The sequence below is a fragment of the Hirundo rustica genome, chromosome 6 (assembly GCF_015227805.2).
Source record: "Hirundo rustica isolate bHirRus1 chromosome 6, bHirRus1.pri.v3, whole genome shotgun sequence".
NCBI lineage: Eukaryota > Metazoa > Chordata > Aves > Passeriformes > Hirundinidae > Hirundo > Hirundo rustica.
The window spans coordinates 27,942,232-27,965,223 of record NC_053455.1 but is presented as its reverse complement, the minus strand read 5'-3'; the positions used below and the strand labels follow the sequence as shown (position 1 = coordinate 27,965,223).

The 22,992-nt window shown below is 39.2% G+C and overlaps 1 protein-coding gene across 1 annotated transcript in view; it reads right to left on the bottom strand.

Moving 5' to 3' along the window:
* Positions 1-22,992, bottom strand: part of LOC120753635 (uncharacterized) — a 66,831-nt gene that overhangs the window by 9,897 nt on the left and 33,942 nt on the right. The window contains exons 15-29 of the mRNA XM_058420900.1: positions 13,331-13,403; positions 12,158-12,334; positions 11,375-11,511; positions 10,545-10,676; positions 9,296-9,354; positions 7,453-7,495; positions 6,195-6,258; positions 5,623-5,750; positions 5,390-5,500; positions 5,139-5,176; positions 4,120-4,255; positions 3,040-3,176; positions 2,558-2,780; positions 1,837-1,954; positions 702-839 (exon numbers count right to left, since the gene is read on the bottom strand). Of these exons, the coding sequence (XP_058276883.1) occupies positions 702-839; positions 1,837-1,954; positions 2,558-2,780; positions 3,040-3,176; positions 4,120-4,255; positions 5,139-5,176; positions 5,390-5,500; positions 5,623-5,750; positions 6,195-6,258; positions 7,453-7,495; positions 9,296-9,354; positions 10,545-10,676; positions 11,375-11,511; positions 12,158-12,334; positions 13,331-13,403 (1,714 nt within the window). The remainder of the gene's footprint in view (positions 1-701; positions 840-1,836; positions 1,955-2,557; positions 2,781-3,039; positions 3,177-4,119; positions 4,256-5,138; positions 5,177-5,389; positions 5,501-5,622; positions 5,751-6,194; positions 6,259-7,452; positions 7,496-9,295; positions 9,355-10,544; positions 10,677-11,374; positions 11,512-12,157; positions 12,335-13,330; positions 13,404-22,992) is intronic.

The window sequence follows — 22,992 nt, the reverse complement described above, 5'->3', positions numbered from 1 at the left end:
CATTAAGCTCTGTGCCAGGTACTTACAGGAGGAACAAATTGAATCTCTAGCAGACTCCACAGTGAGAGAAATATGGGGGTTTTTCTCCGCTACCTTTGTTTTTGGTATCAAAACTAAAACACTTACAAGGATTTAAAATCTGCCTGGGACAGATGGGTTCTTCTGACTACCTGTTTTTTCCCTTTCTTCACCTTTGGTGGCAAAATGGCCAGTCAAAGTACTTGTTGGAGGTCAAAAGACCTTCCTTCAGCCTTATGAGCAGAGAAGATTAGGGACACCATCCTCAACCCACAAAGCTCAGGTAGCTTTGTGGCTTGTTCTAGATGACATATTTTATTCTCAGCTCCTTCCAATTCTACCCCAGTAACGCTTTGTCTAGAAACATAGTTTTTGAAGTTGAAGAGTTGGAGACTGATTAGGGAAGGAATGCTTATCACTTTCTCAACTTGCCTCTTCCACCATCTTGTTTGGTTTAGACAATAGAATAGGAAGCATGCTGCAACTTTCCCAAATCTACCCAGGTGAAAAGGGAGGATAGGAAGGAAAGAAGATACACAAAGAGCAGAAGTGCATGAAAGGGGTAAAAAGCTCATTGATTTAAGACCTAAAGCAGATGTGATGGCAAGGAGTGTTGTGCCTATGGCTAGCAAATATCATGCTTTCTGCATGCTGTGATTAACTATATAGCACTGCTATGTCACCTTCCAGATAGCAGATCCGAGATTCTGGCAGCTTCTTCACTCGCCTTCCCATGAAGAACTCGCTGTCAAAATATTCTGAAGGAATGGAGGCTCCATATTTTGGTATGGCCACTTCATAAGGAGAGAAATCTGCCCACTCTACAAAGAATTTACATAAGGCATGTTTGCTGCAATAAAAATAAAAACCCAAGACCTTCCCAAGGAACTTGCTTGTCTCAGCAGCTCTGTACTATCTGCACATTTGTACTGCAAGCTGCACCGTCTGCTTCCATACAAACTGAGAGATTATGTGCAACCAAAAGGAACCAGATTTTTCAACTCAGAAAAGCTCTAACATTGGGTTCAAATGCTTAGATAGCTATTTCTATATAAAGATTCTGGGATCACACTTGCCTCACTAAATCAAGAGCATCAACTGTACTTCACACAAGAGTGGTGTGAATTGCAAGGAGTGACTGCATGAAAGCTCTATTAACCCAAAACTGCCAGTCTACAAGATATAACAAAGCAGCCTGAAGACACACTAGAAATTATCAGTGTGGCATGGATGTGCAGTTTCCTGGCTCAAGCTGTCCTGCATAGGTATTATAGTAGAACAGGAGCTATAAAACATAAATAAGCATAAGGACTAATTACTTTTCTTTCCAGTATCTACTGCTTTTAACACCTTTTGTTGACTGTGGCCTATATCCATTCAAGGGATGTCATATCACACCCATCACAGCAGTTATATTCTATTCCATTTTCATACCCTCATCAGTATCATATTTAGGAAGTGACAATTACATTTCACAGCACCTCTAGAAACTAAGAAAGCATCAAAGACGTTTTATAGGTGTGGCAGGAAAAGATCAGATGATTTGCCCACACTCACAATGTCTGTTGCAAAAACAGAACTTCACCACAGAGTTTTAATTAATGTCCTGTTTTATAGCCGAGGATGTTATCCAGCAGATGTGCTCTTTCTAACCAACATCCAATGGTTTGCAAAAAAGACAAACATTTTATTAAAAGATGAATACTGAGTCAGGGCAAGCAACAGATGTATTCCCCTTTTTTCTCCACACATACACACTTCCCTCCAAATCTTCTTTAATCTATACCCAGAATCAGAAGAAACTCCAGGGACACTTACCTCTAAATTTGAAAGTACCAAACTTCTCCTCTTTCACATTGAGGACTGCGTAGAAAGGCAGTGGGTTTTGTCCATGCTCCAATGCCTTGCGCTGGTCTGTGAGTTTGTATTTTCTTGGCTAATCCGTGAGATTAAAAAAATCACAGTAAACCTCTGTAAGACCTTAGCACTGACGCAATCTACCCAAGTAATGATTAAAAGATTGATAAGAGATATTTTACAACACAGAGGAATCTGCAAATCACATTTTTCTAGGAGACCTTTTCCTTCACGTTCCCGCACTTTCCTTCCTGATTGCCTTTTGGGTATCTAGTAACTTCTTCATCAGAATATCTAAGTGCCTCGACTACTTCCTGCATCCCACAGAGCTTAACTAAAGCTGAGATAAATATGCACATGAGGACAGATTACTCTAAATTTTAAACATCAAACTAGAAACAGACTTTAAAAATCTGACTTTTCAGGGAGGGTGGGGGACAGGAATTCCTCAGTTCCTTCTAGAAGTTTGTCTACTGAAGTTGCTAGCTGTCGGGAACTCTAGGACAGAGGCACCCTCAAATGATTATCTACTCTGAAAAACCCTGGCTACAGGATCCTGTCATAGTTTTACAAACCGCATTGGGATGATTCAGTCACTCTGGATTTGTTACACACATTTGATCGTGCCCTCAAAGAGTAAAGCTCTAAAGAAAGTAAGCGTGTGGCAGGAGCATGTACCTACCCGTTCATGTAAGAACATCTCCTGAACAAGTGACCACAGAGTTGTAAAAGATGGCACATGTCCTGCTTTTGCCCTTTCAGCAAGTTCCTTGTGATAATACTTCAGATGGTCTACAGACATAAGGTTGAGTTTGCACTTTGTCACTTGTTCTTTTACTGCTTTAAGTGGCCCCTCCAGAGACTTCTGTGACCAGTCAGCATGCTCATACAGGTCTGCTAAGGTCCTAAGGAGCAGAAATGTTAGAAAAACACCCATTTATTTAGATGCTTTTGAAAAATTGATACATTTATACAATCACTTTAATCAATGAAAGAGAATCAGTCAGCCTAAACTGAGGTTATAATTGAGAGCAAACAGTAAGAGCTTCATGAGGGAATTATGTTCACTTGTTAACAATGTAAGTATTTGAAAGAGATGCATCTCTCACTGTGTGGAAAAGGAGTCACAGTCATTCCAAATCCAGTCTCATTTTCTATACGCACCATGTTGAGCCAGAAGCCCCAGTGAGATAGGTGACACAGTCCAACAGATTTAGCTTCTGAAGAGCTAAGAGGTGGCCAAACATAGCTGACATTGCTCTGAGACCTCCGCCTGTTGCCATAACAGCTATTACTGGGACCTGTCCAAAACACAAGTATTATCCTCAGGAAGTTACTCCCTTGCTGCTTGGAAAAGTTTAATTACAGCTCTCAGAATTTCTTCAGCAGATTCATTGGAGGGCAATGAATTATATCACCACTTAGCCAATCTTTACCAGTACCTTATTAAAATTAACCTCCAGATACTCTTAACCCCAATGTTTGAATGAGTTTGAATATGCAGTCATTTTAACCTTCTTTTCTACCTTTGCTCTCTATAATTGAAATTGCAATGATTAAGAATAGATGATGTGATTTTATTATAAACAACAACAAATTGCAATAAATGCAATTAAAATGGATTAAGGAAGTTTTTTGAATTCTGCTGATTCTTTGGACAGCATTCATTTAACAAACATAATTCCTGTAAGAAAATAAGTTTTCCATTAAAAAGTCACCCTGAATCTTGGCAACAAAACATACTTCAACTTGCTATAAATTGTTCTAATATTCTTTCTTCACCATAAAAGATTTTTGCTTTTTGTAAGAAGTGTTCTGAGAATGAAGAAAGAAAAAAAGTAAGCCTGAAGAAGTGACGTTACACTGATTTAATAAGCATTTATGTGAGGTTAATTTCTAATACTCCTGTTTTCCTACTTGTTTCGGTTGTCTGATTAGGCTGTGTCTAACACAATGCCTCATATCTTGCTGACTTGCAGCACCATAATATTGGAAACTGTGTCTGAAGAGTGGTATTATTACATCCTTAGTAATCTGGCCCACTGAAAAGATTGGATTGGTGAATACTTGAGATGAAATTTTACATGAGTATGTGGTATGCCACACTGAGAGCCTCTGCTCTGCTGCCATTCAAATCAATGGGCTCGTTATCAACATGCAAGTATTACTAGAAATTTTGAGGGGAGTTGTGCCAGTCCTATTTCAACAGACCCACACCCCATGCTTGGATTCCAAAGCACAGACCTCATGTCCGAGTAGATCTCTTTCCAGGCGAAGAACCCTTTTCAAGGCACCAGCAACAACTCTCTTCCTCTTATGCAGGAACTCTAGTTCTCCTTGGCACAGATCATACCCTAAGCGCACATCTAATTTTTCTGTGCTGAAAAATAAATAAATCCAGAGGTACAAGATTGGTGTTCAGAATGTATATGGATCTATTTTCAGCAACTGCAATCTAATGAATTTAAAAAAACTCCCAATTCCTAATTCCAATTTATACAGAAATGTATCTTTCATTGGCAAAGAAATCAAATTCTTTGCTTCTGCATGGTCTCTTTATTGTTTCAGTGTAAAATTTACCCTCAGCTAAGGATAATAAATATGAAAAACAAAGAAGGGCTTCCGTGACTTTCCGTAGCTTTTTAAGCTGAATCCTTTCTACTTCTGCTTCGTGTGATTTCTGAGCAAAGGATGGCTTAAACCTAACAGTGTCTTTCATGGGCATTTGTACTGCCCATTTATACAGAAACTGTACAGTGAAAAAGATATTCAAATAATTTTTGTTTGTTTCTCGTCTGAATCATTTTACAATGCACCATTTTGTCTTCCCTAGTTTATACTTCTTTCGAGATCACCAGAGCCACAAGTGGTTTCCTTAAGAGAACATGTGTCATTCGGGGAACATACGGACTCTGATGTTTTGTTATTGCAATTTCTCTTTTCCCTCTGTCTTCTTCTTATGCCCTTTTTGAAGAAGCCTCCAGTCTTAGTCTTTGGTTCTTTGATACAAAGGACACTCAGTGACTAAGTCCCTCACTATTTGAAACTCTCGTTATTTTTTTGCATCTCGGTGGGATTCCTTTGCCCTAAGGACATTTAGCTTTGAACTGTTGTGGTGACTCTTTAATGATGACTTAAATATTATTACATTCTGGCCCTAGTCTTGTGCATTCCTTATATCTAAATAAAGGATACTCTTTCTAGATTTCACAGTTCAAAGAGCAATAAAACCTTTAGAGAAAAACACAAACCAGTCCTCTTACCAATCATTTAGTTGGAGGTACAACTGTAGTGGCACATTCTGTAAACAAAGAGATGAGAGCAGGAACATGAATGGTGAGAAAAAGACAAGTTTTGAATCCAGATTTTCAGTGCCTCCTGAAAAGCCCCACCACTGCCACTCCACACACTTCTTAGTTATTGTTTTGGAGATGGTGGGTTTTTAAATATTAATGTGTTAAATAGTGAGGGTTATTCTACTCTTCTTTCCAGATACAACTTATGAAACACTTACGTGTCTTACGGGAAGGGTTACTTTCACTTTATGTCCAACAGGGAGAAATTTCAGTGGTACCGTTAAGGTGTCACTTAAATTGCTGTTGTCATCTTCCTTATCAGAAACTTTCTATACAAAACAAAAAGCATGGGTTGTATTCACAGAACAGAAACAATGCAGTTCTTTGCAGTTTTGATCACACCAGAAGTAAGCAAGCAGTATGAGCAGTAGCACTGTGTAGTGCCTATTACCTGCAGCCTGACTTTTAGAACTGGCTCCCAAGCCTTGACGCAGTGGAAGTAGAAAGTATCGGTGTCCTCTGTCGTCTTCTGTGTTCTCTCATGAGATGCAGGCACCGTAAGCACGAGATTTTTACCCTCTAGTAAAAACAGGTTTGTTTAGAGAACAATACTGCTGTTCAGGCAAAAGAGCTAACAAAGCTGGCAAACTTTCTGCTGGAGTAATTTTCTGTAGTAGCTCCTCTGTAAGGTACCCCACCGGCAAGTGTCCAGCACAGCACAGGACTTGGTACTCCTGCATTTACCCCCATAGCTTGGAGTGCTCCCAGAGTCAGCACTCTCTCTTACTTCTGCCAGCAACATCTACTGCGTCCAAACTTGATAGCTCCGAGGAAAAGACACAGAGATTAGTTCAGGGCATTTCAATGCATTGCATTTTATTATTTAGATCATATATCACTATCTGTATGTAATTTAGAATATTCTTAGTTGTCTCTGTACTCTAAAATGCCTCCATCTGGGCCTGAATGACTATAATAGGGTTGGTTTGGTCATGTCTTCAGTTCACAGAGAAAATGCCATACCTTTCAAGTATTTCCTGCTCTCATTAATGTCCACATGCACTTCCAAGCAGCAGACCTCACGGGACTGTAAAAGGCAGGAATGGGAAAGGGTGAAGGAAGCAAATAACACATCTGCTGCAAATAATGAAACATCACACAGACAACCACCACCTATAACACAGAGCCAACTGAACTGGTTTCAGTGCTGAGAGCAATCCATGAGAAAATTCAGAGCTCATTATTCCAGGACAGTAGCTCAAGTTGCACTGCTTCAGAGTGTCAATACAGTGGTGCATTGTCAGAAATTGTTAACACATTCAAATTATCCCAAAATCAGAAAACTCCGTACCACACACTGGTGCCCAAACACATATATCTAATAATTATTTAGGAAGGGTGAGGGAAAATACCTGATTATGAGTTTCTGTGTATTGTGGCAGTGATTAGTCTACAAAGCATCTTCTTATTGGCCCGGATGTAGGGAAATCATAGATTTATTTCACCCTACCCTCCACCTGAATCACTCCAGTTCGCCTCATGCCAGGACAGTTTTCCAAGTCATTTCAGGAACAATGCATGCCAATCATTGCAACTCTTGTGCCTCACGCAGAAAATTAGGGGGAAAGAATAGAGTATGTGTTACTTTGCCTCAGGAGTATCAAGGGCTAGCATCTGGGAACTATGCACAGACTTGGAGAAGTTGGCGTGAATTACTTGGTACTCCTTAGCTGCTGGGCCAGCCCAAGGAGACAGGTAATGTACCACACACTGACTAACACCAAAACAGGGCTCTGTGTTTCAACAACTAAAATAACTCTTTATTAAAAAACTCATTTCCCAAAAAGCTGCTACATTAGATACCCTTCCAGTCATAAGCACACTGAATACCTACTATTGTCTTCTACAGAACTTTTATAACCTTTGTTTTTCCTGCCAAGCGCCATGCTGTGCTATGAGAAACACAATCAGTTTTCACTTTGAATACCAATAAATATGGGGCTCTTAAAGAGTAACAAACCACAGTCTGGCAACATATTGACATCTCTAACAGCTGAAGACTTCAAAAAACACAGCTTCTGTTTTTGTATGGAGAGGGCAAGAGTTGAGCTGTAAGAAAAAGGCACTGTCTGATTTTCAAAATCATATCTCTGATTTTAAAAAGCACACCGTGCTGTTATCTGTCATGGTAGGTTGTGCTCTCTCTGTAAAATGGGGGGAAGAGGAGAGGATCAAAATGAAGCAGATGTCACTCCAAGGTAAATTCTCATGGGAACCTTACCACTAGAACATCATTGGTAATGAGACGCTCTGGAGGGCCAGGACTGAAAAGACAAAAACAAAAACAAAACAAAACAAAACCTGCATGAACAGCTGGATTTTGGTGTGTTTAGTTTTTAAACTGGAGTTATATGACCTTTCCCACTTAAAACTGAAAATAGGTAAGATATCAAAATTTGTTTTCTAAAAGGCAAAATACATCATCCCCTGCTAAGCATGTGAATCAAAATACAGTAGCCAAAAAAAAAGAAAGGAAAGACCATAAATATACTAATGCTTATAACTATGTGTTAAGTTACAGCAGAACAAAGGCATATTGGTATCTGTGGAATCATGTCCTGCTATTAACAAATGACCATATGACTTGGGGAAAGCAAAGAGTACTATTAATGTGTTCTGCAAACATCTATAAGGAAAGACATTTCTGACTAGCTCATGTTATAATTTATGGCTGATCACAAATGAGTGGCAAATAAGAATTAGCTCCCACTGTGCTATATGTATGACTGCAAAACACAGAGGTAAACAATAAAAAGTCTTTGTCCCAGATATTTTACCTTGTAAGACCTTGGTCTGTCACTGAATAAATGTGGTTATTTAATAATATGAGTAATCTGTAGAGTCTACTAACAGCATCTTTCACTAAGGCAAATATTCCAACACCTTTATGTTACACACATTCATAAATGCTTCCCTAGATCTGAAAGGGCCATTGAAATTATGTAGTACATAACCTCCGTATGTCCAGGGTATTTTAACAAACACCATTTCCACTATTTCAGCTGTAAAATGTATTCAAATAACTAGGTTTGATTTCCAAGGATGGACATTGCCCAAATGCCTTATAACTTGAATAGTGAAAGATGATCCTCTTATTTCTAGTCTGAATCCAGTTCCCAAGCACTGTTTCTCCTTATGACCTTTTATATATCTGACTGTGACTGCTTCCACATTTGCAGGACATGATTACCATTATCATACATAATACTATCTCTTATGTAACCTCTCACAGGTAAATTAAATACTTTTTCTTGAGTTTCACTGTGGGAGAAATCATCAAGAGCACAAGTGATTTTTTTAAATTAATTTACTCATGTTTAAGAATAAGAAGTCTTATTTACAGCTCCTTCTCCTGATCATGCAGTAAGCCAGTTTTTTGCTGGACTTTTTTTTTTTTTTTTTTTTTTTTTTTTTTTTTTTTTTTTTTTTTTTTTTTTTAAAGCTAATGCTAAACTCAAATATTCCAGACTGTGTCATTTAGGGGGTTCTCTTCAACCAAGCCTGTGACAGGATTTAAAAGACAGATAGAGTTTTATCTTATGGGACTTGTTCTCCTCCAGGCAATGCTGATTACCGCTTTGAGTGGGATGGTCTTATTTTCATTATTTGTTGATTATAGGTATTTTCAGTTTAACTAAGCTATTGCTTAATGGGTGACTTTTCTAGTACAGTCTATGTAACTGCCTGTATACATTGCTATAATAATACAAGTTTTATGGTCTCTGAGAAATTCCACTATATTCTAGGCATTGCTCAATTAATATCAACAATTTGAAGAGCACTCACATTAAGTTTCTCATGCATCTTTTGTAAATGTTATCACATTGTGACAATGTTAGTATATTTCCAGGATTAAGATACACATATTCAACAGAAGTTTAAGATTTGTATGAAATATACTGAAAGGTGGAATTAGCTCAAAAAGTTAAGGTTAAAAAAAAAATAGTTTGAAACTGTAATTTAGGTTCACTGCTGGGACAAATAGCTGGAAGAAGTTTCTCGTACTCTGAGGTATCGTTACTCCCTGGCAGAGCTATACCTTTTAGCTTTGGAATTTTACTCACACTCTTTCCATCCAGAATTCCACTTCCAAACTTTCCCATTTCTTAGAGCAACTCTCTGTCTAAAAAGAAAAGGGTAAAATAAATCTAGGTTATTGAAGGCTGCAAGAATCTGGCAGCACAGACACACCTAAAAAGCACTTCAAGGCCTGACATCTCTTCTGCTAATAATACCAATAAAAGTTTGTTGTTTGTCTTTCTGAAGCTGAAATTGCAAGAAAAACCACAGACTTGTGAAAGGAACATAAGATTAATAACCTCCCATTCTGTGATATGTAGAATTATACATATTTCCAAAGATACAATCAGAGACAGAGAGCTTGATTGAAAAGGAAATATAATGGCTCTCTAGATGAGAATGTGCATGAGGGAAAGGCATTAAAGCCCATCAACAAGTGCCACTAAGGCCAGAGACATTTCTACATACAAAACACTTAAATCCCATTCGAACTGAAACCAGAAGAGATGAATTAGGCAAGTGACTGAAGTGGTTATTGAATCATTGTATTTCCCAGTGATTCACCCACTGGGTGAGAAGTGCACAGCACCAGCCAGCAGGGTCATAAGGAAAATCCATGTTAACAGCTTTCAGCATGTGGGAAGTAGCTGCTTTTATGGACTGTCTCCTTCCTGTAATGAGTGTGTAGCAACACCTCAGGAGTTGTCACAGACCCATCCCAGCCTTGTTTACTGTGCAATTCTCTTTCTTGGGCTCCTTAATAAAATACCAAAGACGTTTACAGGACAGATGTTCCTTTACTATGGGCTAGAGGAATCTGAATCAACTAGAAGGAAACCCGGCATGAACACCAACAGGGAAAAAAAGCCTGAAAGAATTATTTAATTCAAGTGATGAGTGAATTGTTTTCATGTTTTTAATAAATAAGTTGCCATTTAAGAGGAAATTTCCCCTAAGCATGGCAAAAGTGGAATAAAGGTAAGGAAGTATTTATTTGGATTCTAAAAGATAAAAATTATTATTTACGGATGCTTCTGGTTAAAATATGTTGCCCTCACAGAACATGAGAAACTGCTTCATTTTCTGAATTTGTAAAAAGAGATTCATGAAGTCACAAAATACAGCACAATTATATCTGTTTTGATGAGGTATTCATAACGATATATAAGACTACCTGATGAGGTATTGATAATGATATATAAGGCTACCTGTTAATGAAAATCCAAACCCTACTTAACATGCAAGACAATGTGGACAATGTTTTGGTGATCTCTCCCTGTTTTCAGCCCTTACCTCTGATTTCAAAGCAAATGTCTCCCGGATTTTCTCCCCAGGTCTGATTCTGGCAACATTAAAAAGAACTGTGAACTGCATGTCATCTTTGGTGAATGGATCTTCATCACACACTGCCAATTCCAAAATATTCTGGTAGTAGAAAAAATAAATAAGAACACTTATTGAGCTTCTGTTAGGCAGAAAATTATTATAGATTTTTATTTGTATATAGATCTATTATTATAGATTTTTTTTATACTAGTTTCACTAGTAGAACCATAAGAAAGAAGCATGTCCTTTCCTTCGGGAGTCTGCTAATGTAGAACATTATAACACCCAGTCTTGGGAAATTTGTGAAATGGAAAACAACTACCTGTAACAGTGGTACCCACTCACTCGAGAAAGAAAAGATGCCAGTGCTCTGCGCCCCACTGACAACCCACCAAAAAACACAGTTTCTTCATTCCCAAAGTTCTCCAAATTCCACAATTTAGGGAAGGATTAAATTTGCTGTCTGTACTATAGCAACTTCTCTACTCTTCTCTTAGAACCAGTGGAGGGAAAGCTCTTTTGAAGTTAGCCTTGCCAAAATAGCGGAAGTAGGCTACAACAGTGCTTATTTCACTCGGCTGACATCAAAGGGAGCCTGGACTAGCTTAGACACAGGCATTTACATCACCAATATCTGTAAATAGCTGAGAAAAACACTACTTCTTATGTCTACTGTTCTGTGCAAACCAGTTTGTTAAGCAAGAATTTTCTTAAGTTATTTAACACAGTTGATCTACATGTCATCAACTGAGAATTCCCAGCTATTCAAATTGGGGAGAATTCTATTTTTTTACTACCTCAACTTCTCTCTGGATCCTAAAGTAGAAAGTTTCGTTCCAGACAGGGTTGTCAGAATTCTTGATGGTTTTGGTCTGAAGCTTTCCAGGTGAAGCAGACGGCAGCCACAAGCGTACATAGCAGTCTGATGCAGTCACTGCAGCGGAGGAAAATTAAAAAGCTGATGCCAATGTTATAGATGAACAATAGGGCTAGGCCATAATCCTGGAGATTAATAAATATTACTAGGGTTTTTTTGGTTTTTTTTTTAATTAGTAAAGAGATCACCATTTGGAAACAACCGAGGAAGACCATCTAATTCCTGACTAACTACAAACTGCAAATGTACACATGCACACACAAAGTACATTAAGAGCCATGTTTGCCGTGCGAAGAGAAAGAGGAAAGTGGACTATGCCCACTGACCATTCCTCGGGCATAGTCCTTAACAATTCCAGTCAATGATGTTAAAAAGTTAAACTGAAACTAGAGCTGGTTCCACGAAGGGCTGTTAGGATGATTACAGGAAAGGAGAACGCATACTACAGCAAAGGTCAGAGTCTGGCTCGCTCAGTTGAGTCACACAAGCATGCGGAGGGGGCAAATGGCTGTCTAGAGGTGTTAGGCACTAGGCAAGATGATCTGTTGCAGCTCAGGCCAGGAGGGGCCCAAGAACTGGAGGGCACAAGCAAGTCGAAAATCTTCATTTCACTTCCATCCTATATCTATTCCTTATGGTTAGTGTGGTCAGTGCCTCGAGCAGCCATCCTTTGGGGAGAGGCAGGGTGGGGAAGCGCATTTACTTTGTGAAGCTTGACAACGGTGTGAAAGGAAATCTCCAAGGTGATGTCTTTCAGAGCTGGAGTCGGGACTTGATGGAAGATTTCTACTGCAGCCCGAGATGCCTAAATACTTCAGACTGGTATCAAGCAGTGAATAACAATGCCCCGCAAGGTTTTGGCACGAAAGTGGAACTGTCCCTTCAATAGAGTAGATAGAAGAGATCATTGAAACTCAGAAATACAGGCCTTGTCACACTAACACCTTTCTAGTGTCCAGCTCTGGATGGTGCTATGTGACATTTGCCACTGGAGCACAGGAAGCCCTTGGCAGGCAGTTACTCAACCAACAGGGAATTCGCTCCCTCTGGTCTCCCTCACATCCAGGCTCAGCCCTGCATGGCAAGGCACAGATGGTCTCAGCTGTAACTCGAGTAAATCATTGCAAAGTGATGCTTTTTTTTTTGCTGAATGAGTAATTTTTCACTAGAGGAATACACAGGCCAGAAGTTTCAAAACTGACAAAAGGCAGCTCACTGCCTCTGTCCTGACTGAGGAACTCAATGGAGACCTCTGCAAAAATGGCAGCTGAATGGCTGGTCCACAGCACACCTGGAGAAGGAGACATAGGAGGCTGTGAAGGGGAGATAATGAGTTAAAGACACTTGAACACAAAAGTACACAAAAAAGTGTATTTTGCCTGCATGTTCAGCATGGGCGTAGAACTGGATCTGCAGGGGTCCTCCTTAACCAAAACTATCAATATAATTTATTGTGACTGATCATCTGAGAACAGCAAGTGCCCTGAAAGATAAGGTATTTTAGAAGGCTTGAAATTCTCTAATTTACCTTTGATTATTATGTATAATTGACACTTTTCAATAAAAGGTCCCTAAATTCACAGCCTGTGCGGCAAAATTCCTGCCCACGCAGATTCATAGATTGCAATATCCTAATGAAGTCTACCTTCCATTCTTGGCCCAGAAAATTAATGTGGGTGTCTTGGTTTTCACCAGTTTCCTGAAATGCCACTAGAGATGTATTCCAATCTAATGATTTGATCTAATTATAGCCCTGGAATTAGTATTTCTACTGCTGTGTTTTACGTATGTTGCTTGCATACCTTCAGAACTTAAGAATATTGCTCACTGCATAAACTCTGGAGGTGACTAAAAACACAATCAAACCACAACTCACACAGGTCTCTTGACTTGATGTTCTTAGCTTGTATGATTCTTACAGAAAGCATGTGGATGGGGCAAAACTTCATCTGCAGAGAAAACAAATGCAATAATTCGATCAGCTCAGAATACAAAAACAAGATGTATTTTGAACAGCACAGGAGCCAGTCTGCCCACGTGTGTTCGAAGTGAGGTGACCACCCTCAGGTGGAAATACTGAGATGAAAACACAATGGCACGCTGGGCTGTTTGCTAAGGAGCTCGAGTAAATGAAGACAGAGAGAGAAAACACGGGCTCAGACAATGGTATGGAAACTTTCTTATTCACCCCAGAGGCACGTGTTTTCAGGCAACCTCATGCATGTATGGCCACAGTGATGGTTGTACTGCCAACACACCCCAAGGGTCCTGTGCCACCCGTAGGTCAGAATGGGGCCTTTGGAAGGGGATATTAGGAATTGCAGCTGCCTGCCCAGGCCAGCACAGCTGACCTACCTAGGCCAGGACGTGGTACTTACCAAAATACACTATAAACTTCTGACTTTGCATCTGAAATAAGACTAAATTTCCGTAACGCTTCCAGGTAGGACAAGCTCACCAAAGGGCCCTGGGGACTTTGAGGGAGCAGACCATAGGCCCAACAAAGACCCTTCTGACAAAATAAAAACTGCCCCGCTTTGCAGGTATGATATCACAGAATTCCATATCATCATGTATCCTGAAAATACCTAATGGAAATGGAAGCATTTCCCTCCCAGACTTGAGATTTATTTCTGTCACAGGCAAGCTATCATTTTAATAATATTTCAAGTTACTTGTTCCTATCTCTTAACAGTTAAGCTTTCCAGGCTAAGCTATTCAGAAAATACTTGCCATTTTAAAAGATGTTCTAATAAGCATGAATGAACACTTATATAAGTGTAAAATTCTTAATAACAGAAGCAGGGAAAATCCTTAATTGATACATTTAAATTTCCTTTTAATTTTCTGTTAGTGCTTTTTGTTTGGTTGGTGTGTTTTTTTGGTGTTTTTTTTTTTTTTTTTTTTTTTTTCATGCCATACTAGCATGGCTCGTCAGCAATATTAAGTAATAATAACATGCAGTTATTACAGTCCCACTACCAGTAATAAATTAAAACTTAAAGCTTAAACTACCAACTGAAATATTATCTCTATTTGCATAAACAGTGGATCTCATTACACTGTCACTAAATAATTTGACAATTTTGTTTTGAAAGTTAGCACCATGACTAATTTTCCTGACAGGGAAATGATTAACTCTGTAGATACAAACTACAGTTTGTATCAGAGGAAGGAGGAATCTCTCTACAGAAAGAGTCACTCACTACAGTTAATCTGAAATTCTTTTAAGATGAGGTGGAAACTATTGGACATGTTTATTAGAGATGAGAATATCCCACATTCAGTTTCATTCAGGCATGCTTAAAGGTAAATTACGTTACATAAGATGGACATCACCTGAACTGTGAATTAGCTTGTTCAAATAAAGGCTTAATATTAAATTCTATTATGTCACTTATAAGTTACATACTTTTTAAATTCAGATTAATATTTAAGAGTTGCCCTGATCAGAGAAGCCCTTTCTAAATCTATAAAATCACATCAGTCTCTCTCTTGGCTTGTATAAAAATGCAAAGCAAATTTGTTCTTCTGTGACAAGAATTCTTTCTAGCGTGTCTTCCTCCAAATATAAAACTAACATATTTAAAACTTTCTTAGTTGAATGCATTGTGGACATTACAAGTTCCAATTGGGACACTTCCATTATTATTCCCGCTGAAAGAATTTGGCTTTAATTTTCCTGTGCATATAGTTACTTAACACAGAATTACCAGCTGGAACACTCACAAAGCATTCCTAGTGGTTTTCATTTACGTGAATTATTGGATTATGTAGACAATTACAGAGGTGACTAGTTTTAATTAATATGTTAATTCTTTGTCATTTTGTAATCAACTTCTCCCTCGCCCAACAGAAGCCCAAACAATTCACAGAATCTGCCCTCACAGAAGAAACAGATGTTGGCATAAAATTTGATTTGAAACTTTTTGTGATGAAAATTTCCTAACTGCTTATAAAAATGATGCGTCGGCAGGTCATCTTCAGGGTACCCTCAGATGTGACAGATGTCATGTTCTCATCCTCTGCCACTACAGCCAGAGCGCCTCACTCCTCCTCCCTTCCCCTCCCAACAGCAATCACTTTCCTTAAACATGTCAACATTTGCCAAACGATGGAAACCTCATCAAAGATGACTTTTCACTCGTCCTGATTTGGTGCAGCTTAGTCCTGGTGTTGTTGCAGGATAAAAAGCAAACAGATTCAGATGGGAAAGCGTGGCCATAATAAACTCTCTGTAAGTTCCACAAGGAGGCCAGAAGCCATCCCTCTCCCAAGACTGCAGTTACTCCAACCTGTGATAACCATTCAGAAGTGAGTGGGCTAATTCCTTTTTTTATCACATAAAGGCAGAACTAATTTTCTTCAGCAACAGTCCAGAGCAGACTCCTAGGGTCTGATTTGGATGGTCTAAAATAACATCTTTGCCTGAAAGTGCTGGTAGTCCAGCATACCCTTCTACAAAAAATAATTACAGTTAGAGGTACCATTTGCTATTTTTATAACATGAAAAGCAACATGTAACTTCACAATTAATGTAACTTAATGAACTCGGACTCCTTATCCAGACGGCCCTTGACAGACTTGCAACTGTATTGGTCTTGCTGGTTTTAGTTCACTTCTTTGGGAGAAACATGGTTTCTTGTAGAGGCACGCAGAGAGTAACAAAACCCCTCTGTTAATATCCAGAGTCAGAGGCAGCTTTCCCAGAAGCACATCATCCTATTTTTGCTGGAAAATTACTAGTGTGACACCAAGGCAAACAACAGAGTGCAGGATTCAGCTACCTGTGTATTACTACATCCTAAGCAATAACATTCCAGGCCAATAAATAGTAGCATCTCCAGAGTATCAAAGGGAAGGCTAAAACTGGAAAAACAAACAAACAAACACACAAACAACAACAACAACCAACTTCTTTTCACTTGACTCTATTTAGCATTAAACTATATTTCTGTACTCTCAAACCAAGCTTTGAGAGAGTAATTTCTGTTTAAAATACAGAAGAGTCAGTAATCAGGAGATAAAACTAGTACGTCAGAATTGCCACAGCTGTATCAAACCTTAACAGACTGAAAATTCACATCTGTTGTCACCATCTCATTGATTGTAATAATACATAGTCAATTACTTCCTTCGATAGGAATGTTGATCAGCTTTGGAAGGACACATAAGTCTCTTGTTGACAGGCAGTTAGTCACTTTAAGTTTCATTCCAAAAAGACAACTACGAGTATATGAAATCTTCTCAAAGCTCATAAATACTGAGGAGCCTGCCAGTCTGTGGATGGCAGTTAAAGAAGAAAAACCTACCAAGAGTTCATATGTTTGATCTCAGTCCTTATTGCCCCTCCTTGGTTCTACTAGAAGATCATCTCATGGCTACCTTCATTAGAAAGTCAGCATTCTAGGGAATCTTCTGCAGTCTGGGAACCTCATCTTATAACTACCTGTCCTTTTTTTTTCTTTTTTTTTTCTTTTTTTTTTTTTTAAATAAGTCCTGTTGTTGTACAGTGTTGTACATGTTGGAAAGCTGATTGGAATGTCAGTGTTTCACTCTCCCTGCTCCGAGTTTAAGCAGCTCTCTGAGCAGAGTTATCACCATGGGATAATTACAATTATATTAAGCCTTAGATGAGGATTTTTCTGTCTTCCAACATTTTGAACATAGCTGTAGGATTTGTCACTCAGCTTTATACATATTTTCAGACATTAATAATTACTTTCTTTCATGGATTACTTCTTTCTCCAGTGGTGTACTAGAAGCTGTACAATATCTTGCCTACAAGATCTGGCACCAAATGTAATTATTTGGCATATTCTTACCATTATTTTATGTTAGATACTGAGGGTTTGGTCCAACTACAACTTGGCAATTTACCAAATTGAGATTAAATCTATAAATGTATAAACTATAAGAAAGTTTCATTACCAGCCTGGTTCTAAAGTACTCTCTTCCACACAGATCCTCTAATATCTAGTACGGGCTATTAGCCCTTCCATCAGTGAGAACACTGCTAGAAATTTGTCTTTCCAACCAGCTGCCTACTTTCATTGAAGTCAAAGGGATGAAAAGTTATAGTGGAAAAAGAGACTGACTGAAGAAATGTAGAAAACTATGAGAGTTTCATTTTGCTTGGGAATCACAATTGTCCCAAATTTTATCTTTGGATTGGAAATAGAACAGTTAGTGAGGAAATCTAATTCACCTTACAAACACATACTGTAATTTCATGTAATCACTGATGGATTACTTCAAGAATCATTGTGGATTTGGGATGTATCTCCTGTTCATATATATCAGTCACCTCTTTACACATATGAGTGAGTTCCTCAGGGTTTTGCATTGACAAAATTTCTGAGTATTTTACCAGATGAAAATTATTCCATAGTCCACAAAATAAAACTTCTAAAGAGGGATTATTCTTGTCAGAGCAGAAGAAAAGACCTTGTGAGAGAAGTTGTAAATTAATACGGACAATCACTTCAGTGTCAATATGGTAGCTTTCTTAAAGTGAATAAACCTAACTGGGAGATTAGGAGGTCTTCCTAGATAGTTTGAAGTATCCAGACATTTCTAAACATGTGGGGTTTTTAATGTAAAAGGAAAAAAAAGCACAAGCCACTCTGTTCTTATTTCCGTATCTATTTACCAACTTATACATACTGAAACATGCGCTTGCCTGACGCAACAGCAGAGCTACCTGCAGTACTGAATTGATCTCTTTCCTTGGGAACAGAAGCTTTCTGACCTGAAATAACGCTTGCACTCAAACCTTTTGGCAGTGGTGCCTATTAACCAGGAGTCTGTCTGTACTCACGGAACAGCAGTTGTAGCATTGGGATGAAATGCAAGAACTTTGTCACTGAAACTTTCTAGATAAAATTATACCTGAGCTATCTACTCACCTATCAGCTCCAGTACTGTTTTATTAGATACAACATTGATCTTTAAAACTGATAGATAATATTAGTATCCACAATAGAGCGATACATCTGGATCTAACCAGTAGATGGACCAGATACAAATTTTATCCAGAAAGTACATGACATTTACAATTTATTTTCTTTGCCTGAATATCTGAATAATTTTAATCAATTCCTTGAGTCATTCCTTCAAGCTACTGATACTTTTCTAATCTTTAACTTTGCCTGAAAATATTACCATGGCACAACTAAAGATATCTACAGACAACATTGTTTTTCTCTATATTTTAAGTTCATAAATGCCCGTATTTATTTGTTGCAAAATTTGATGAAGGGTTTGATACATAAAAAATGATTATCTGTAAATAATTCATGCCTTGCACTCAGATACCATGTCCATTTTTTTTTAAGATATACATGAGAAAAGAACTTTCAGGTAATAGTTTGGTTGATTTATACTGAAACCCACCAGTTAAAATCTCAGAATGGAACTTACTATTAGAAAACTCAAGTCCAGACATGAAATACTTCCAAGTAGAATTGCAAGCGCTGTAAACATTACCTTAAAAATAGCTAGATCTAACGAGCCAAACAACTCATTAGATGTCTCCCCTGCAGCTAAAGTAATATAGATTGTGCTTTGTTGCTAGATAAATCTGTTGGTTTATTTCAGCTGGGACAAGCAATGAACATGTGCTATCCAGAGAAAAGCACACAGGAGGGCTAAAGCACTTTCATTTTACGGGAGGTAAAGCCTTCAAGACCAGCTTGCTATTCCTTCACGGACTTCACTCCAGCACGTACACCACACAACAAAAGCAAAGGGCCCCATTTTCTCTGTGTCTTCACTGAACCTCGCTTACGTATTTGTTACAGCGAGGTAAAAGGGGAGAGCAGTGAGTCTGCAAAGTTCAGGATGCCCCTGCCACACCACAGCAGCCTCTGCATCCCAGCAGATGCACAGAGGAGGGAGTTCGCTCGGGAGCAGAGAGGCCAAGAGCAAGGTGCCAGGCCATAGCGAAGCGTGGGGCTGCCACTCTCTTACCTTGGCTGGTGGGCTCCCCATGGCACGAAAGATGGCGGCAGCGACCGAAACCCCAATTTGGTTAACAGATCTGTCAGCTGACAAACACGCTGGCAGCTTGTTGTGCTGCTGCTGCTGAAATAACCTGAAGGACACATATAATTTATACAGGCGCCGAGCTCCACCCTCTGCCTCCTCTGTGTGGAGGAGAGCCTGCCTACATCTGAGAGGGAAAGACCTGCAGTGTCAGAGGTGAGCAGAAAGACTGACACTTTTATTACTTCTCAGAATTTGCTATTGACCCAACATCCTCCCACCTGGTTTTTGGGTTGATTCTGACATGTTCAGAAAGTCTTCCTTCACTCCCATCTCTTCCACATATCTAGTCAGCAGATTAATTTTCAGTAGCTTTTAAGTTCTTCCACAAAATACTCCACCAACCCCGCCCCCCCCCCAAAAAAACCCCAAACCAAACAAACAAACAAAAACCCCCAAACACAACAACAAAAACAAAAAAACAACAAACAAACAAACACCACACCCAAACAAAAACAAACAAACAAAACCCACATAGGGAATGGAGAACCAAATCCCACCTATTACAATCTCTGGTGGGAGACCAACCCACTTCCAAGCGTTCTTTTCAACTTTTCCTACAATAGGGACTCAATATACTCCCAATATACCACTGGGAATCTTTCTGACAACCAGTAAATCACGGCTCCTCAGCTGGAAGTACCTACGGGCTGATCACCCGGCCAAGGCAGAGATGATGGTGAAATTGAGATAAATATAGGCAGAGAAAGGGAAAGCTGCATCCCTTCTGGGCTTTTCCCCTCTACCTGCTTCCTATATGAATATGATAACTTGACATTTCCCAGCTTCCCACCCTGTTCCCCCATCAACTCGCTGTTGACAGCGCTGGGTCCTAAGGCATCTCCTGAAGAAACAGAGGCATGGCTTCCTCCACTTCTCCTGTGCCTACTGTGACCTGCTGACAGAGTGCCTGCCAGGACATTGCTCCAGGCAATCTGCTCTGCCTGTACCTTAATCCACACTTGCAATTTCATGGTGTACAGACCCAGACTTGGAAAAGGCCTGGAGGCCACCATAAGTTTTCAGTAAGGTATGTTCTCACTGGAGCATCGAATTACCAGATAGGATCAAGCCTCACAAAACAGCCAGTGGACAACTTAAACTGATGGAAAATGTCAAGAGACATTTTTCATCAAATAGTACTTATAAATTTGGCTTTTGACAAGAGAAGAAAAAATTAATTATAACCACAAGAGTTGTTTAGGAAAATAGGTTTAACTGAAATCTTTGGCTTCAGATTTTTCATTAAACTCAGATGTACACTGTGGATCAACCACTTTGTAAAATATTTTCCACAAAAAACTGCCACCAGTTAAAATCAGTTTTAGGCAGATGCTCCTGGGCTTCTGCAAGTGACAACCAATCACTCAAATTGACATTTCATAGACTCTGCTGTGGCTGGAAAGGCAGTCACCATGCTCACCACCAGTGAGGACTAGATGCACTAGTTTGAAATCTTTGAAATACTGAAAAGAAAGATATCTCAAATAAAGGTCTGGTGTTAATGCGCAGCAAATCAAAGGGCAGTTACAAAACTCACGGAAAAATCATTCAAAACTAATTTGAAAGCAATGTGGAGTTCAGAGCAATTAACTATGCAATCCTGCAGGACTCCTGCAGTAACACTCTTCTAACAGCCTCACTTGGGCATTTTTACAGGAGCAGTTGAGGTTGCAGTGCACACACTCATCTTCTTGCTTCCATGGACACAGGAGTCTATAACATCCCATTTCCAGAGATAAGGAGAAAAGCAGAGAGTAAAGGAAAAAAGCTCTTATTCAGAGAGGAGTCTTGGTTTTCCTGTTTTGTACTGCTGTTGCAGCTTTGATCAGACATTCTGCTGCTATAGTGAACTGAGAGACCAAAGTAGTACATTGACAAATTCACTTCCTAAAGAGAAGGCAAGTGGAAAACCAACCAGAGAACAGTGAACTCCACTCAAAGAGTGATATGTCTGCCTGGAAACAGAGCAACACATTAAAAACAGAACAGCTGTAGCAGGGAGACCCATGTCTCAATGGAACAGGAAAGAAGGAAAAAAAGCTCCCAGAATGCTTTCAAATCAAGGTATAAAAGTTATTTTGGAGAGCCATGGAACTAATTTTTCCAATAACCCTTCCAAGAACTTAATGTTTCCAGTAAATCAGCATGGCCAAAATACATAAAACGTTTCGTGTTTCTTGTCAACAAGCATGCTGACAACTACTGCATTCATTTCCTCCTGGACATCAGGGCTTGCTGCAGACATAAAAAAACGTACAGCATGGAGAAAGTAAGACAAAGTCAACTGGAAGGAAGGACAAAACTAAAAGGTTAAACCTGAACCAAAGAGGGCACAGCAGAATATGTTTGTGAACTAGATATTAACCAGGTAATAACTTCAAGGTGGTACAGAAAGTCCTCCCCCTCCCCTTTTTAGAGGGAGGACATAGTCATGGTAGGCTTATACCAGTAGAGTTAGACTCAGAAAACAGGATACTGCACCTGCAGCATCACACTGTAAAGGACCGTTCAGGAGACAAAGAGAAGAGATATTCTAGAAAGATTTTATTGTTAATTAGGACAGTCTCCTTCCACACTTGTGACTGAATCTTACTGCTTTTCCAAACTACTATTAAGAAAGTACTTAGAAATAAGCTGGGGGGGGGTGGAATGGGGGGGATGAGCAGAGATTAAAAAGACACCAAATTACACTGAGGTTAAATTGCTTCATACTCTACCTGTTGGCATTTGGGAAATGCACACAAGAGACTGTGTGAAACAAAATCAGAATGGAAGGAATGCAAGCCCATGCTGCAAGCTCAGCTTGAAAGAAATAAAAGTCAATTAATACAGTGTTCAGCTACATGCAATTTACCCAGTGGGCTGCTCACTAAACTGCCTGTAGCTGGAAGCTACTGAGCTGCCAAAAACCAAGCCGTAGAGTGGCAGCAACTCCAAGTGATTGTGAACTGGACTATCCTACTGGTGGCATAAACTGAAAAGCTAACAGGGACACAACCTACAAAAGATACAGAAGTCTCATTCAGTGGAGATCATTATTTGCCCCAGCAACAGCACTGCAAAACTTCAAACTCAGCTTTGGTGTACAAAAACTACCCTCACTGAGGCACTGTCTTCATAGTCCTCCCACCCTTGGTCCCAACAGCTTCAGGAGGAAGGATGGCAGTTACCAAAGCACTCTCCTGTAAATATATACCTCCCACAACTTTGTTTGAGAATAGTGTTTCATTCATTCCATAAAAGCTTTTAAATAGAGATAAATGATGGGTCTTTCTAGGGCTAGATGCAGCCATACCACTGAGTAGGTGGAGGTGAAAGACTGTGCATTTTGAGAATGCCAGACAGAGACAATGGGAGATAACAGTTTCTTTTTGGCCCATAAGTCAGTTTGTAGCTTATTCAGCTCAGTGGCTAGGTTAAGAAAATTATAGTTATCTAAGAAAAATAAATGTATATGGTCAAATTCAAACGATTTTTTTTTTTTTTTTA